Here is an 18,024-nt window from a genome sequence, read left to right on the forward strand (position 1 = left end):
GGAAAGCCTGAGAAAGCCTTAAAATTACCTTGCGTAAATTCATTTTAAAAGGGAAGAAACAAATTAAGGGAAGAAACTGGTCCACAGAAGCCACTTTCAGCAGTCGAGACCAGAACCCAGGTGATCATGCCCCAGCTAGTGCTCCCACCATCCCCACCAGCCTGCCTACCAGGTCCGAGCTGCTGCTGGCTGCCCATCTGCTGAGGACAGTGGTCACGGCCCCAGAAGGCAGCCAAATGCTGCAAGAGATTTTCCTGAGCCTCAAGCCAGAGTCCTATTGAATTCTACTCTGTTGGTTTCATTAGCTCATAGAGATCCTCTTGGATCTTGATTTGGTCATCCATATTAGCTAACAAGTCCCAACCCCTGGGCCCTTCTATGAACATGAATAGCAAGGCTGTCTTTAGTCAAGTCACTGACAAACATCTGAACATGAATGACCAATGAACCTTCCTGTAGGGTGGTTTTCCCTTGAAATCTTAGTCAGCTACTCTGTGCAAAGTGCTATGCTAACCACTAGAGGGACACAAAGTCAAACAGTCATCTGCAAACACTCGGAAGGCACAGGGAGGTTCCCATGATGGTTTCAAAGCCATGGACCCATTAGATGCTCATGACAACCCAGTGACAGACATTGCTTTTATTCCCATGAAACAGTTAAGGGAAGGGAGACTCAAGGAAGGGACCTGCCCACTTTGCTCAGCTGGTAACTTGGAGCCTAGACTCTACCCACAGTCCATATTGTTCATCTACTTACTATACCACATACCCTAACCTCCAGAGTAACACACTTTCCTATTTGTGGAGAAGCAACACACGCAAAAGCTAATTATAGCAGGAAGAAAAGGAAATGAGTGTTTATGTGGGAAATACATTGTCTTAAGTCCCATGCATTCTTCTGGCTAATATTTTATATTGTGCAGGAAAGAGAGAGTATATTCTAGGCACTCAAATGTGCAGCATTTCAAGCTGTGAAACTGTTCTGTTGGGAAAGTCCTTTACATAATATATGCCCCTTACATGTTATTTATGCATCTCCCACTTGATCTTGGAGGCTTTTCTCAGGGGTCACGACTAAGAAGCTTTTCTGGACTTGCTCGCTTCTCCCCCACGCGGGATGGGGTGCATCCTCTGTGCTCACCCTCACTGCCAGCATGAGCTGGCCCACCTGTGCCTCCCCACCGGGCAGGAGACCCCTTGCAGAGAGAGGCCATGCTTTGTCTGTCCGTGCAACCCTGAGGCGGGTGCAGAACCTGCGTGTAACAGAGGTCAATGGACATTATGGAGTAAATACACATTTCTAAAAATGTCATTCTTTGAGCCTCATCAGTACTTGTGGCCACCAGCAACCTGAAGTCTTTTCAGGTATTTACCTACATTACTTTTTATGTAGTAAGAAAATGTGCCTTTGGTTTGCTCATCACTGGTAGGGTTTATCTCCCTATGACACACGTCTGTTAGGACAATCTGGTGAAATGTAGCAGATACAATTTAGACACCCAGCAGTATCCAAGAATTAATCTTACAGGAATGCATGCACAGAAGTATGAGGAAAAACACATGTGTACTTCCTGAGAGTGAAGGAATAAAGAACTTATACTTAGAAATGCTTGTCTGACCATCCATAATTTTATTAGCATGATAGTCATGCTAATATTTCCACTGAAACTAGTTTGTACTTTTTAGGTGCTAATAAATTCCTTTAGCCCCCAGCCTAGCATTCGTTTACAGAGGGGGAACCTGACCACTGAAGCTTAGAATAGTTTTTTCTTATTTGGTTCTTACATTTTACTCTAAGTAGAGTTTATTGTTGTTGAACAACAGGCAGTTCTTTAGAAAGCTTTCTTCTGGGGAGACATGAAAACAGAGTGAGATTTAACACTCACCATGCGCCAGGCACGATTCTGAGAGCTTTCCATATAATAACTCATTCCATCTTCACTACGACCCCATGAAGTAAACACTGTTATCCCCACTTGACAGATGAAGAAGCTGAGGCCTAGGGAAGCTCAGGGTCATGCACGTATGAGGGGAAGAGCCAAAACCCAGGTAATACGGCTTCAGGTGTGCTCTCGTCGACTCAGTTAACGGCAAGGGTCCAACTGTAGAGTTTCTAGTTATAGACTACTTCACACGTGTGATCTGACTCAAATAGTCAATTCTGAGTTGTCACAGTCACTGTCCTCACCTCCATTCTACAGAGGGAAAAATGTAAATTCAGGGAGGTAATATCACGTAAGTGGCAAATGGAGAAGCCAGGCTTAAATTTGAGTCTGGCTGCATACAAAGCTACGTCCTTCCTAAAAGTGTTCCCGGCCCTCAAACCTCAAGCTCTAGCTGTGAACACCAAACTCACTCTGGGATGTGGCAAAGCTTGTTTCTTCAGCCGATCAGCCTGGCAGAGACAGAGGAAATGAGATCTAAAGATCAGCAAGGATACAGGTCGACTGTGGCCATGTCATTTCCCACCTGGACGCATCATGGATGGGTCTGTTCCAGTTGCATTGTAGGGAGAGGGGAACTTTCCAATCTACCCAGACCCACCACTGTGCAACCTCTTCTCAGTTTCCCTGAGAGGAAACTGAGAGGGAGGAGGTGCAGGCCATCTGGGGAGACTGATGCTAGGTCTTACCTGACTAGTGAGTAGGGTCACTGTTTAAAGTCTGTCTTCCACTTCCTGGTATCACGCAGGTGGGCAGGTAAGCTGGTAAGTTCCAGCCACCTTGCTCTTCACCTCTCCTATTCCTGATCCTTGAAGCCGGGGGTGTGGACAGACTTAAGGCCACCTCAGGAGTCCCTGTCAGCCTTCTCTTGCTATTTTGCCTCTGAGACCAAAGCAGAGTGAGTAATTTAGCCTCCATGTGCTCTGAGACCTGACCGTCTTGCCCTCTTAGCCGCCTACCACACAGTCGGTCAGGAGGGTTAACAGGCCAAGATGGGGTGAGGCTCACAGAAAGGTACAGGGGCCTTCCTACGTCCTGGGCTCCCATGTAAGTTTGTCCCACTTCTACGTCAGTGTGTTGCCCCGGCACCACACGGCTAACTATGAAGGGGTACTTCGCCTTCCTTCAGGCTCAGGACCCTTTCCATCATGCACACGCGGCATCTACCACGGGGCCTGATGTGGTATATACCCTCAACAAAGTTGTGCTGAATGAGTGACTTCTTAAGCTTAAACAGGTCTTGATGGGAAATTCCATGTGGGTTTTCTATCCAATGTGGCAGCCACCAGCAACATGTGGCCCCTGAGCCCTTGAAATGTGGCCGGTCCAAACTGAGATGTGCTGTAAGTATAAAATCTGGACTGGTTTTCAAAGACTTCATATGAAAACAAAATGTAAAATATCTGGTTAATTTTTTACATTGCCTCCATATGAAAATGATAATATTTGGGATATACTGGATTAGTTAAAATACTAAAGCTAATCTCACCTGTTTCGTTTTCCTTTTTTAACACTGGGTACTAGAAACTTAAAACAATGTATGTGGCTCACATTATATTTCTACTGGACACTGGTGCTACACACCAACAGATGACCCATAAACTCTACTGAAACTCTAAAAACAAATTCCTAAGATCCTAAGAAAGTAGCATGAGTGGCCACCAGCAAATTGCTTAACCGTGGGACTTGGTTTCTGTGTCTGTAAGAGGTGACTGGTAGAAATATCTGCCCCCCTGGGGTTTGTTATGAGATCCAATACGTGAGCGAGGGTCTGCTTAATGCAATGTGTGATAGGTGACTTCTGTTGTATGGGCTCATCCACACCTTCCCTAGCCAATATCCCTGGGCTGGCAGAGTGCGTCAGTCAGGGTGAAAGTGGGAGTATCCCGACAACCAGAGATAAGCTTGCCCAACGGGATTCCTGGGAAGAGGGGAAGTGATCTGGTCAAACGGGAAAGGCCAGTGACTTTCTTAATACATCAGTCAGAATAGTCTGTCCATCTGTGAAACGCTCCCTTGGTGACTTACATTGTACGGCATAGGATGCTAGAACCACTGCCGAGTTAAGAGGGCAGGTTAACCTGTCGGGAGAAAAACATATTAGCAAAGTCACAAGAGCCAACAGCCTGAAACATCCATGATGGGGGACACCAGTCTTCTTTCTTAGATTAACCATTAAAAAACATCATGAATCATAATAAAGATAATTTTAGGATGTAACTCAAACAGTACACATAAATGTAACACTGAAGATTCACAACTAAAAGAGAACTTTGTCATGTTTAAAATAATACACATTAATACAAACACCATGAAGCTGGAGGCCTAATGCTGGCCAAGGTTTTGGCTGGTCAAGAAAGGTCAGGCTCATATCACTAAGAGGAAAAGTGAGAAAAATTATACTCTTAGATCAGTGGGCAGCCTTCGTATCTTTCTAGTAAAGACGTGAGACTTTTCGTAGGGCTTTCTAACTAAATCCCTGACTTCTGCCACCTTTCTAGAAAGGTGACATCCTCTTAGATGGGAAAAAATAGAAAAGGATCTTAAAATTTTAAAACTCCTGTGAGTTCTAAATTACTTAGTAACAGTTACTTAAGATTCCTAAATCTATTTACCCTCCTGAAGCTTCCAATCTATAGGGGATGGTCTGTCTGCCTCCCAGTTTGCCTGCCACCTGGTAGAAATCCATGGATTAGACATTAGACTTGAGCTCCCTTCCCCTCAGGCTCACTGCCCTCCAAACACCCTGTTTCTGCCAATGACACATCTCTAGCTTAGTCATACTTTGAATCCTCTGGTTGCTCCCTTCTCTCTGTCCAACCATGAACTCCACCATCTGCCTAGGAGCTCGGCCAGCAGACCTGGGCCAGGGATCCCTGCCAGCTGGAGAAATACACTGCGGAGGGGCTGACTAGAAGCAGTGCGAATGAAGGCTTGCAGGGTGGGGAGACACAGATTTTGAGAGCATTCTTCCCGGCAGCCCCAGGGGAAGTGGAGAAAAAGTGCTGTTTCCATGGCAGCTCATGAAATTCCCAAGATGTGAGTCACCCCCATGTCTCTGACTAATCAGGTTGGCCAACGCAGGGTTCCCCTTCCTGTCTGTTGTGCTATGCGCTGTCCTGAAGCCGCATGAGAAGGGAGCCTTCCCTATGTGAGGGGCCCCCAACTTTCCTCAAGTTACTAGGTGTTCCCTGCTAGAACTTCTAAACGATCTCTCCCAAGTTTGGAGCTACGTCCAGGGATATTCACCATCTGTTTGTTCATCTGGAGACCCAGAGAGCCTGTGGGGAGAGCAGACACCAGCCACTCGCTCTCCTACCAAGATGGGCTTCAAGGAAACCTAAGTCAGTGTCCCTGCTAGAGGCGGAGCAGGTAAATGGGAACACCTGAGGAGACAGGCTAAGAGGGTTCCATCCACATGGAAGGAACAATCCTAGAATAAGTCAGAAATGAACATTTCCAAAGAATAGGGTAAATGCAAACTAAAAAAGAATGCTGAAAGTCTGCACGGCCATTCAATGTGGCCCCTAAAGAGACCCCTTTCTTTCCCTCTAGGCTTTGGGGTCTCCATCTGATGGCCAAGGTCACCTAGCTCAGCTGGAGGGAGAGCATGCCTTGGGAACTGCCTGCCACTGATGGCTCAAACAAGCCAGGGAGCCCAGGAAGAAGGCTAACCAGGTCCACCCCGTCTGTCAAAAGAGCCACAGTTACAAATGGCCAGACCCACCCTGACGTACCCAGGAAGTGTCTGGTGACAGGAGACCCTGTCCTGAGAGAGGTGGTGAAGGCCACCAGCACGCCTGAGGAGGAATGCCAGGGATTTAAGGCAGGATGTGTCCCTCAACAGGTGTCACTCAAAACTAACAAGGGGTATTGTGTTGGGAGAAGAAAAAATGAAGACAGTCAATTCCCACTATGGGGAACACTGGACTGAGAGCTCCTGGGGGGTGAGGGTCTTGCTTTATTTGACCAGCACAGCACAGAGCCCATCGTCTAACAAGTGCTTGAGAAATACTTGTTGGGAAAAGCAATTAGCGCGTAGGAGAGAGAGACAAGTTTCTGCTTCTGCAGAGGGCAGCCTGGACCCAGAAGAGGGATGGGTGATTTCCCTCTAGAGTCACCCTCACATGTGAGAAGGCTCACAAAAGGGGGAGCTCATTTCTGGGGGTGCTTAAGCAGAGACCCAAGGCCTGCGGCTGTGCTAGAGAAGGGGTCCTTCCTCCTCTGAGAGAAGAAGCTCAATTACAAAACTTCTCCCATTCTAGGAGCTCTGAACAGTCAACAGGTTAGGGCAGTCCAGATTTCAATATGTGTCTTGTTTCTAAATGTTCCTCCCCCTCGCCCACCCCCAGGATCTTCACGGCCCCGCCCACAAACCTCCCTTCCATCTAGATGAAGCCCCCCCAGCCTCTTCCAGCCTTCCCACCCTTGCAGCTGCTCTGGCCACATGCCTCCTGCTTGAACACCTCCAACAGCTCTCCTCTGCCTGCCAGACACAAGATGCCGGTCTCGCTTTGACATGAAGAGAGGCCCCCCCTTTCCCTTATTCTCCTGTAAGCCTCCAACATGTGCTTTTCAACTGGGACCAAGGTGCTGGGGCAGGGCAAAGCCTTCCAGCCTGCACTCCTCCTTCTAAAACCTCGTGGCAACTGGGGTCTGCACAGCCCATGCTGGTCCCAATCGTCTCACGGGCTCCTGTCTCACTGCCCCCAACCACACGGCAGGCTCCCTCACGGCGGCTTCTGAAGACCCTCCTTGGGGCGGGGGCTGGCAGGAGGAAAGAGGGAATGAGGAGAATGGGAATAAGCTGACTGTTTCTACCAGTTCACTGGCTGCAGGTTCCCCCTTAAGGAAAAGTCAGGATTTGCAGGAGGTAGCTCAGGGACAAGTGGTTTGGCATTTCTCATTCCTTCCCGAGCCATTTCAGATCCTTCCAGCCCCTGAGATGGTCCTGCCACACAAGACGTGCTGAATCACAGGCAGATGCTCATGTCTTCCAGCACAAAGTCTCCCAGAGAGAAAATGAATCATCTAGAGGTACTAAGGGGCTTGGAAGTGGACCTAAATTAGGCCTGAGCTGCCTTCCTGAATGAAGCGTGTCTCACATTCTCCCTGTAGCTTTTCTCAGGTCTTTACCAGAAAGATAACTGTATCTTTGCTAATAAAATTGAAACATGAAATGAAGTTTATCCATCCTCAGCTTCTCCAAATCAACACTGAGTTAAAAACAGATGTCCGGGAGCATAATGTTGTACAGGATGCTGCTTTCAACATCCATCCTTTGTTTAGATTTAATACTGTTTCCAGAAATACACGCTCATTAGATTAAAACCAGGAATTTTAGTGTCTGGCAACTGACAGGAAAAGAAGAATGTGAAATTCTCATTACCTTCCTTCACAAATATCCATCTTCAGTTGTAAGAAATACAAATGCCTACGAAACAATTGTTTTTTATTAATGCATAATACTCAAATTGAGATACAAAAAACAGAGGTGGTAAGTCAAAGACAAGGTTTGTACATTTGGAAAACAAAATACATGAACACACATTTTCGCCTGAAGTCTCGGGCACTCTTTTGTACCTTGCAAAGCTGCCCCTTCGGTAACAATGCTTTCGTGTGGCTGCTGATTTCCAGACAGCCTCACGCCAGCACATACCGTCCCAGGGATGGCTGAGCCCGCCAATGATCAGCCGGTGCTGTTGCTGGTGGACACCCCCACCCTGGACATTCCCCATCAAACTCGGGGCATCCAAGAGCACCAGGCCCCATGGGCATCATGCACAGGCAGCCCCCCAGGTGCTGGGGGGCGATGGTTCAGAACACACCCACATTCCCTCTGCATGAAGCTGCAGAGAGGAGCTGGGTCTGTGAGGACACTGCCTTGGCTGGGTGCAAACACCCAGCTGAGCTGTTTCCCGTGTCCTGGGAACTGTGGGAAGCATAAACATCAGTCAGCTACCAGCTGCCAGGACCTCTGAGCTGAATTCGGCACTTGCCCGTGAGCCACCAGCAATGTCAAAACCCAGGACCTGATTTGTGGGCAGTGCTCAGGAACCCATCCCGGGCCCCACACCCTGTGAATCTGTCCCCTGTCCAGGGACTGGGTAAGAGACAGCAGTAAGAGTGCTGTGCCCGCCACCAAGGGCCATGGAAAGCTTTATATTTAGGGATGTGGCATACACCCACTTGGCTACTAGCTCCCACTCCTTTTTAAAGCCCAGATTCAAATGGGATAGACATTCCAGTGTCTGGCCAAGAGGACAAAAGGGAAACTTCTTGAAATATAATATAGATGCAGCAGAAGTGTTCTGGGGCAGGAAGAGTGATCATTTGGCAATTTGAAACACATGCGGTCTCCTTAGTCCTTCAAGTTTATATGCCCAAAGGTCAAGGTGCTAGTGTTCTGAGACATGAATGCTTCACTTGGCGTTACAACCTCCTCTCTGCACAGATCTGGGCTGGGTGCAGGGAATTCATAACGTACTGCCTCATTTCAGCCTCCTACCAGCTCTGAAGTAGGTACCACCACCTCCCTTTTTTGAGGAAACAAGACATTCAGATAGTTTACATGGGGTCAGTTAGATCTTATTTTAACCTGGACACTCATGCTATGAAAAAACCTGACTATGCTACAAATTTCTTATACATCTAATGACTTCAGGCTTAGGGTCAATTTCCTAACTCTGATATCCTTACGTAGCCTGTAGTTATCATCAACTCCCCTCAACGTGTTGAAGACCAGCATTGAGACACCACGTAGCATACATTTGCTGATTCATGCTTACTCTGTATTGGAGACTATCTTTTTCACCTAGGAGAACATCATCAGTCCTTTCTAGTTTGTTCCTATGTTTATCCAAGCTGACATTCAACCAGAATTAAGTGTTCTCTCCTCCTACAATAGTACTGGGAGGAAGGAGACAAGGGAGAGAATCTGGATAATCTGATGGTAAATCTGGCCCTCCAGTGACGAGCCGGGCTAATTGGTATATCTTCCTAGGGATAGAAATGAGAACACAAACCTGGACATCACCATTCATCAAAGGCTACCTTCTCTGAGTCAACCTCATGACATCATACAAAGAGGCTGTCATAGTGGAAGGAGGCCCAAATTTAGGGGATCTCCTGGGAATCCTGAAGGAGCCTCGTTTTGAGACTGCCAGTAAATGAAATTCTGTGTACAATGACCTAAATTTATCGGGAACAGCAGTTGTGGAGGCTTCCAGTCAAGGAGAGGTCTAACAATCAGAATAAAAGAAAATCATGCAGGGGCGCCTGGGTGGCTCAGTCGTTAGGCGTCTGCCTTCCGCTCAGGTCGTGATCCCAGGGCCCTGGGATCGAGTCCCACATCGGGCTCCCTGCTCGGCGGGAAGCCTGCTTCTCCCTCTCCCACTCCCCCTGCTTATGTTCCCTCTCTGGCTGTCTTTCTCTCTGTCAAATAAATAAAACCTTTAAAAAAAAAAAAAAAAGAAAATCATGCAGAAGAGATGTCAGCACACCTGACTCAGAAATGTAAAGGTCACTCCTACAGTATATCCCATCCATGATCTCAACTTCACAAAAAAAGCAACGAATGCCTCCCCAGATTTTAGAAAACAAACAGAAAACAACAAATACTACTTTCTCTGACACTTGAGAGCTGAACTTCTTTAAAAGGAACTTACTTTTGGATAGGCTACAGAGGTGGGGCTTAATAGGATACTGTGTGTCAGGAATATAAGCAAAACTCTAAGTTAAAAAAAAAAAAAAGACCTGTGAATTAATGGTGGAAGTCTAGCTCAGCATAAGAAAAAGATCTGGCATTCCTGCCTGCCCACAAGCTCCACAGGAGCCATGTGGGCGGCTGCTGCAAAGACTCCTGTTACATTGAAAGCTGGTGCCCCAAATCCCAGGAGGTGACAGCCACACTGCACTCCAACCTTGGGGCTACCACCCACCTTAAGTTGGGAGGTGGGGTGGTAGGGTCAGGTATCAGTCCTGAAGCAGTGAATTCTAGCGGAGATACTAACAAACTGATTTTTATCTCGGACTTAGGGAAGAACAAAAATTCATCTATTACTCATCTTGTGCCCAAATATGCCTCTCGGCATCCCCCACCCACTGCATGATTCTACCACCAAGCATGTCTAATTCCCCTTACCCGTGACGGCCCTTACAAATCTCAAGGCAGCCTGTTTCTCCCCAAGTCCTCCCTCCATCCCAAACCTCCTACATTTCCTCACATGTCCCTCAAACGACAGGGAGGCTCAGCAGGAGGATTTTGTTGGCACCCAGAGGTGGTGAGCTTCTCTCCGGTGGGGTAGGGAAGTGGATGCCCAATGACCAGGAGGGGCCCTGGAGAGGGACTCTTGGGTTAGGCCAGCCCTAGCAATCCCTCCACTCAAGTTCTTTGTTTGGAGAACTCTGCCAAGCCCGCTGGTCACCACACCCCTCTGGTTCTAGGATCACAGGGGGCAGACAGAACCAAGGGTGACCATCACTAGCTTAGGCAGGGCGGTTCATACATACTTGTTGGAACCTATCAGTTGCTCAAAAATTTAATGGGTCACAACTGGCATTTTAAAAGAAGGAAAGAGAAAACAGAGAACTTGAGAGTGCTCTGCGCTTCCTCTTGGTTTATTAAATATTTGCTTCTGTAATGTCTATCTGGACTGCATTGTGAAGCAAAATATATTTTTGCTGTGTGGTTGTGATTTAAAAATCCACTGGTTAAAACCACACACGTGTACACACACACACTCTTATCATAACGTTTTTAAAGCATCCCTTGAACAGAACTTGATATTTAGTAATGGCCTGGGGGAACTCTGGTAGGGTGATTTCTATAGATGTCGCCCCCTGGGGCCATCCGCTCATGAACTGAGCTGCTGCACTAACCCCTTAGTCCACCGGCATGAGGAACCATTATGGGGAAAACTCAAAACATCATGTGAACTTCCCACGGTGGCCCAATGAGCCCCACGGACATCTCTCACTCTGGCTTAAAATTCAACTGAACAGTAAACACAGTCAAATCTCCGATGTCTGCTATTGTGGAGGGAAGAGGTGCACAAAGAGGGCAAAACAGAATAATAGACTAATATTTAGCCTTTAAATAAACGTAACTAAAAGTTAAAATGTCATCCTGTGATTACCTTCAAAAACAAAACAAAACGAAAACAATATTCAACGCCTGAGTTAATGTCACCTTCTTGGTGATGGCCTCATGGGCACAATGAACACAGAACAGGAGTCAATATTCCTGAACAGCCATTAAGTTTTGTTTTGTTTTTTTTTTCTGATAGAGAAAAAAACCTCTGGAAGTTTCCCTCCCTATGAAAAATAAACATATCATTAATAAAAGGGCTCAACGTTGCCATGGGGGAGGGAAATTAGAGGCAGGGTCACTGTTCAAATAGCAACAACCTTCCTGTGCCCGCCCCCTCCATTCCAAACCCTGTTCCCCACCCAGAAAACTCATGAGCCAGTACAAAACAAGGGCCAGGACCTACGCCAAGCCCTGAGGGGTAAACAATCCTATCTCGGCTCTCTTTCCCTTATCTGGCTCACATTGTGCCTGCACAGCCTGATTCACCCAGGAGAGAAGCTGCTCCAGCTTGCATTCCTTTCTATTTCCACCAACTGGGGATCTGGTGGAGAATGCTCAGTTCAGACACCTCTTGTTATCCTAAAGAGCCTCCGTTCTAGCCCCACAGAGATACCGTGCTATTTGATGTGTAGACGACCGTCTCAGCAAACTGGTCTCCCAAACCCCTGCCCGCATAGCAAATGAACAAGTGCTTTCTTTGGGTGCCCGCAGGCTCAATGGGCAGGAGGGGTTGGGGTGGTGGGAGAGGCAGGAGGAGGTGGATGGCAGTGGGCTCCAAAGGGCACCAAATAAGGAAGTAAGCAGGCCCCAGACAATTAATTAGCTGATGAAAATTTCAGTATGTACCCCTCTGATTTTTGCTTGTTTCATAACCGCTGGTGTGGTTATACCCAAAGAAGTGTACGGCCACAGTGATAAGATAAAGAGTACATTTTTAGTGGTTACCCATTTTTATATACTACAAAGGAAACTTAAAAAAAATGTTATTACCTGGTTTGTTCTTCCTGTAGTGTGTTGGGATCAGGTATAAAAAATCTTACTCGAAAATGCAGAGTACAGGGGAAACCTCCTACAACATTTTTCAAAAACAAATTTAAGTTTTCCTTTTAAAAAAGTCAATGCAGGTAAGCGGCTACTCTCCCGTAAGTGATGCATTTTTTTCACCAGACCACAGCTTTTTTCATCAATAAACGGACTAATTTCAAAAAAGGAGTGCACAAGATCATTGTTTAGAAATCTCCAAGTCTGCAAAGAGTCAGATATCTTGCAACACGAGCACAGAATGAGGTACTATCCCCTCCCTACTACAGGTTTAACTTAGGGCTGTGTTCAAACAATGCACTCCTTACCTGTATCAGGAATTTTAAAAATCCTTAAATCAACAGATTATACAGCATTCATAAAGAAATAATCCCACACAGATAGCGACTTTATACTTTTCCCAAACATTTTCACGTACATTCTTGAACTTAAACGTCACCATGACAATGAGTAGGTTAGGCTGATCTCGATGGCGCTGCTTTACAGATAAGCCGACAGGCATAGAGCCTTGCTTTCAGTTGCACGGCTGATGACCAAACGGAACTCAAGCACTGAGGTTTTTGATTCCGCTATGCCCCATCTCAATCATTTTGGTACTGGGAAACAGTTCATACTTTTAATGCACAGTGAATTCCCAAAGTGATGAACATACTAGCAAATATTACACAATTAACATACTCAAATATGGCTTTATGCCACGATACCAAGAGTCAATTTGCTTGTAGAGATAAAATTAGCCCATTTCTTTTCCTGGATATGGCAACAGGAGATCAGATTGTGTTGCTAAGATTCCGTGCTCTTCTTCAGGTCAACTTTACCCCTCTCCATTACTCAGTGAATGTTCACTGGCCCTATCTACGTGCTCAGCACTCTGCTGCTTCTGAAACTCAAGCCTTCTCCACCCTGCTCCTCACTGATCCTGCCACGGATCTGGCGACCTCACCGTTCCTCTCTTTAGTACCTTCTGTCAGCGTCGAAGGTATGAGTGGTGTGTGCGCCTATGAATGTACCTCTGTGCAGTTGCCTGGGTACCAGTGGGTGGCGCTGTAACTTGGTACAGTCTGCACGGCAGGGGACAGCTCAGTCTTCCCACTGCCTTGGGATATCCTTTCAGCTCCGCTGCTCACCATACCTTGTCACTGTATGTCTCAGGATGTCTTTGTGCACCCAGAGCATCCTATCATGTGCTCAGAACTAGCCTAGAACCATCACTCTCATCATCTACATCCCCACACTTGGCTGTCAGCTCCTTGAGGGCGGGGTCCAAATCTGATTTGGACCAGATTCCCAGAGCTTAGCCCAGTGCGCTGCCAAAATCTGAGCTCAGGACACATCTCCTGAATGAATGAGTTAGTGACTATGACTATAGTCTATGGACTCACTGCTCTGAGAATTCAAATGGGGGGCAGGTATTTATCTGCACAGTGGCTCTGCGGCTCCCCATGGGTAGGTAGTTCTGAATGCTATAGGAGGTGAGGGCTTGGAGGCCCAGGCTCCACGTGAGGGCAGCGGTGGCACCACGGCCATGGGTCCTTGTCTCTACTCCTTCCCATCCGGGTGCTGGGGCAGGTGGGGGGAGGTGGCATACGTGTGTGTCCACTTGTGTGAAATCCACCTGCCGTTTACCCCTCAGCCATTCACTGGCCACCTCCTATGGAGGGGGTGCATGGTAAGGAATGCAGAGAACATATGGCAAGCACTGTTCCCTGAAGGAGCTTGCAGTTTCCAAGGAAGATTAAGGCAGGCAACTATGAGATGAAGGAGAGTTACAACAAATGTAAGGGAGGGTAGGAGGCATGGCTTCTAATAGAAGAGATGCGAGTCTGAGTGGCTAGGAAGAACAACAAGATTTGGATATAGGGAAGAGGGAAAAGCATTCCAAACAGAAGGAACAGACTGAGGGCAGGCACAGAGGAATGTGTGCAGGCTGGCAGGTCAGTCAGGTTTGTCTGGGGCAGCAGGTGCATAAAGGGGAGCACAGAGTGCAATGTGGGAAAACCAGGCTAAGAACAGATCTGGGCAGAGGGTGGGGCAGGGCATGCTGTGAAGCCCTTCCTAACTGGGAGTTACAATATGGCACTGGGGCCCACTCATGGCTGGGGAGCAGTATGTTTTATCTGTGATATTACCTACCTATGCCTTAGGCTCCAGGGGAAGGGAGTGTGAGTGCGTGCGTGCGTGCGTGCGTGTGTGTGTGTATGCACATGTGTCTTTCCCACCTTGACTCTCACACTGGGCTAAGAAAGGCCATCCTCCTTCCCTTGTAAGAAGAAAGTAGGTTCCTGGGCTCTTGGCTGCCTTCTTTTACCTTTCCCTTTCCTGCTCACAGCTGGTGAGGGCTCATCTGGAAGCATCTCTGCTCACTGAGAAGTCAGACAGGGGGAAGTCGGCTCACTCACATCGCCTGGACCACCTGGAATCCAGGTCCCAGATTTACGAGCACACTGATGGTTAGAGGAGAGAAATGGGCTAGGATACACTAATACCCCGTGTTCAACTGAAATGAGAAGGTCACACTCACCTTTTAACTGCTTCCTGATGGGTTTGCTTGATTCCAGCCATCTCTGTCGGGTAAGAAAACATAAGCTATAAGACCAAACCATGCAGGAGTCCAGCATGTCTTAAAGGGATGGTACTCACGAGAGAGTCTACTGAGTCATCGCCATGCTGCAAACCAAAATACTCCTTTTCAGTCACACCCAAGTGGTTGTATGCCATATCCAGAAGAACTTGACCGGTATCTTGTTTCTAGGGAAAAAAAAAAAATGTCTAGTAGGCAAATTTTTAAAATGAATCAAGAACTGATAGTTAAACACGTCTTTATTATAGGGGTGCCTGGGTGGCTCAGTCAGTTAGGCAGCCAACTCTTGTTTTTGGCTCAGGTCTTGATCTCAGGGTCCTGGGACTGAGCCCCACATCAGGCTCCACACTCAGTGTGGAGTCTGCTTGAGGATTCTCTCCCTCTCCCTCTGCCCCTCCCCCTGCTCACACACATGTGCTCTCTCCCTCTCAAATAAATCTTTTTTTTTTTTTAAAGATTTTATTTATTTATTTGATGGAGAGAGAGACAGCGAGAGAGGGAACACAAGCAGGGGGAGTTGGAGAGGGAGAAGCAGGCCTCCCGCTAAGCAGGGAGCCAGATACGGGGCTCGATCCCAGGACCCTGGGATCATGACCTCAGCCGAAGGCAGACGCTTAACGACTGAGCCACCCAGGCGCCCCAATAAATAAATCTTTTTAAAAAAGTATTGTGGGCAAAAAAGGAGTTAAAACATTTAGAGATTTTATGCACACTCACACCTCACAGTAAGAAATGCTTTAATAAATGTCATGTCAAGAAGTCACATGGTACAGGGGCGCCTGGGTGACTCAGTTGGTTAAGCGACTGCCTTCGGCTCAGGTCATGATCCTGGAGCCCCGGGATCGAGTCCCGCATCGGGCTCCCTGCTCTGCAGGGAGTCTGCTTCTCCCTCTGACCCTCCCCCCTCTCATGTGCTCTCTCTCATTCTCTCTCTCTCAAATAAATAAATAAAATCTTAAAAAAAAAAAAGTCACATGGTACATATGGGAAGTAGGGCTAAGAAGAATCACATATGTATGATTTAAGACGGCATGGTTTCATTTTCTAAGACCTCTTCCTTCCCCTTAGCCGAGATTCCCAAGTGATGTCTGAAATGGAAAATGAAGATATCACAATGAGAGTAAACTTTCCATGACCTACCCATGGATTATCCACAGCAAAATGCTAATCCCACACCAGTTTGTTGGCGCCTTGGGAGTGACGGAAGTGTGTACAAGCAACGACACTACTAACAGTGTGAAGGAAGATGGCTAAGAACATGAAAATGCCATCCTAAACACCCTCAAAGTGACGTGGTATGTGACACCCAGGGGGATTATCTGCCTCTCTGCTCCCCGCCATCTGAAGTGAGAAGCCAGGGGAGACATTCAAGCACCCTCCACGTCCAGAGCAGGACTCAGCCACCATCACCACTCAGTGCTGGCGTGGGGACAGAGCCACAGGATGTGTGCTAGAGAGGCCAGGTGTGGAAGCAGCGGCCGGAGCGTGGTGTGTGTCAGATGCTGGAATACTCAGGGCCCGATGAACGCACAGAGGACAACACAGATGGTAATTCAACCTGGGGACAAGTGGAAGCAGCTGCTGACCTGGTCTGGGGGGGCGACAGGGCTGAGTGTCACCGCTCCCCTCCAGGTGAAATTAAGAAAAGGCATTTTAAGCACAGGGCCTGGCACAAAGACACAAAGGAGGGAGACAGCATGGTGCCTCTGTGAACTCGCAAATTCTCCTTTATCAGGCCGACTTCTCAGGAATCCTTTGAACCAAACCATATGACTTAAGGACAATAAGACTCAGAAATAGACTATACAGGACAAGCAAAAGACAGCTCCTTTTCTGAGTGCTTGAGAGCAGATAATGTACCTGGAAACAGGCCACAGGGACCAGAAAGAGGAGAATTAGGGAGCTGTCAGGCCCCCTTCTGCAGCCTCTTCTTTGGTGGGATATCGTATTGTTTGGTCGTAAGTGTGGGAACATGAGACACGCCCATTTCCCCAAACATATCCCCCCTTCCTGCCCTAGGGCCCTGCACCTGCTACTTCCTCTACCCAGAACAGCTTCCTTCACAGAGGAATCATCAGAGTGTAGAAAAGATGGCCCGGTCCGCATAGTCCAAGTTAGGAGATACTCTCCTGGTGCATCAAAGAGTGATCAGTTCCCCTTGTTAAAATTTCTACAGGATTTTATATTTAAAACATAAATAACTACTGAACATCCACAACAAGCCAGATGTGATACTATGTGCACTTTTTATATATAATCTCTAATCTCTGTAGCTACTTGTGAAGTCATCGCCAGCATCCCCTTGGCTGTGAGCGAAGAGAGGCCCTGGGATGGTCTGTCTGCCTGCCTGACTCCAGTCTGCTGGCTGCCAAAGCCTGCATGTCCCCACCGCACTGCATCTCCCCTTTAGAGTGTGTAATTCACCCATTCTAGTATATTCTGCCCAACTTTCCCAGTTCTCAAAAGGAACTTAAATATACTAAAGGACACATTTATAAAGAACAAGCCTTCCAGCCCAGTTCCCCACCAATGAGAGGTCATCTTGGCTGCGCCAGGTCACTGTCCATGACCGGCTTGCTCCTTGGGCCAGGCTAAGAACAGCTGATGCCCAGGCCACCTTCCTGATGAGGCCCCCTCCGGCTCACGAGATGGTGGTGTAGGCTCCGGAGTTGGTGCCAATGATCCCTACAAGTAGAAAATCTAAAGTGAATGGGATTTAAGCTGCCACCAGACCCTCAGATTCAAGTTCAATGTGAGTCAGCTTTGACCCGACTGCTGGAGGCTTGGGGAAGCAGCACATGAACAATGGTGTTCACGACCAGGAACGACAGGGGACCTGCTGAATGCCAGGCTGTGTTCCAGGATCATCACTCTGGGCAGGCGCTATCCTTATCCCCGTTTACGGGGCTCATCACTCCTCCTTCAAGAACTTCTTACCTGGGATTCTCCTCCCTCCCAGGATAGTCTGTCCCCATCTCCTGGAGTGCCTGTTTCTTGTCTCTCAGACCTTTCAACACTGAACCTTGTTTGTTCCTTCTGTGTCCTCGCTTCTCAGGTGACCTCATCCAGTTTCGTAGCTTGCAATACCATCTCCACCCTAGTAAGCCCCCCATGTGTATCCCAGCCCAGACCCTTCTCATTTGTATAGTGATCACCGTCTCTACATGGATGAGTAACAGGCACCTCAAACTCAACGTGTCCACAACAGAACCCCAAACCTGCCCTGCTTACCGCTGTTCCCATCTCTGTCAAATGCAACTCCATCTTGCCAGTTGCCCAGGCCAACTTGAGAGTCACCATGAGGCCTCTTTCACATCCCAAATTCCATCTATCAGCAAACCCCACGACCTCTGCCTTCAAAAATAGTT

The 18,024-nt window shown here is 47.6% G+C and overlaps 1 protein-coding gene across 6 annotated transcripts in view; it reads right to left on the reverse strand.

The window, feature by feature from the left end:
* The window catches only part of PTPN3 (protein tyrosine phosphatase non-receptor type 3), a 138,203-nt gene that overhangs the window by 55,427 nt on the left and 64,752 nt on the right, over positions 1–18,024 (reverse strand). For 3 of the 6 annotated variants that reach the window (XM_078061566.1, XM_036112959.2, XM_078061567.1), the window contains exons 3-7: positions 14,716–14,823; positions 14,597–14,639; positions 12,025–12,103; positions 7,333–7,377; positions 3,972–4,024 (exon numbers count right to left, since the gene is read on the reverse strand). In XM_078061566.1, coding sequence (XP_077917692.1) covers positions 3,972–4,024; positions 7,333–7,377; positions 12,025–12,103; positions 14,597–14,639; positions 14,716–14,823 — 328 coding nt within the window. Of the gene's footprint in view, positions 1–1,886; positions 2,193–2,632; positions 2,761–3,971; positions 4,025–7,332; positions 7,378–12,024; positions 12,104–14,596; positions 14,640–14,715; positions 14,824–18,024 lie in introns of those variants that run through there. The other 3 variants (XM_036112960.2, XM_078061569.1, XM_078061568.1) reach the window with 3 other exon arrangements.

The sequence above is a fragment of the Halichoerus grypus genome, chromosome 14 (assembly GCF_964656455.1).
Source record: "Halichoerus grypus chromosome 14, mHalGry1.hap1.1, whole genome shotgun sequence".
NCBI lineage: Eukaryota > Metazoa > Chordata > Mammalia > Carnivora > Phocidae > Halichoerus > Halichoerus grypus.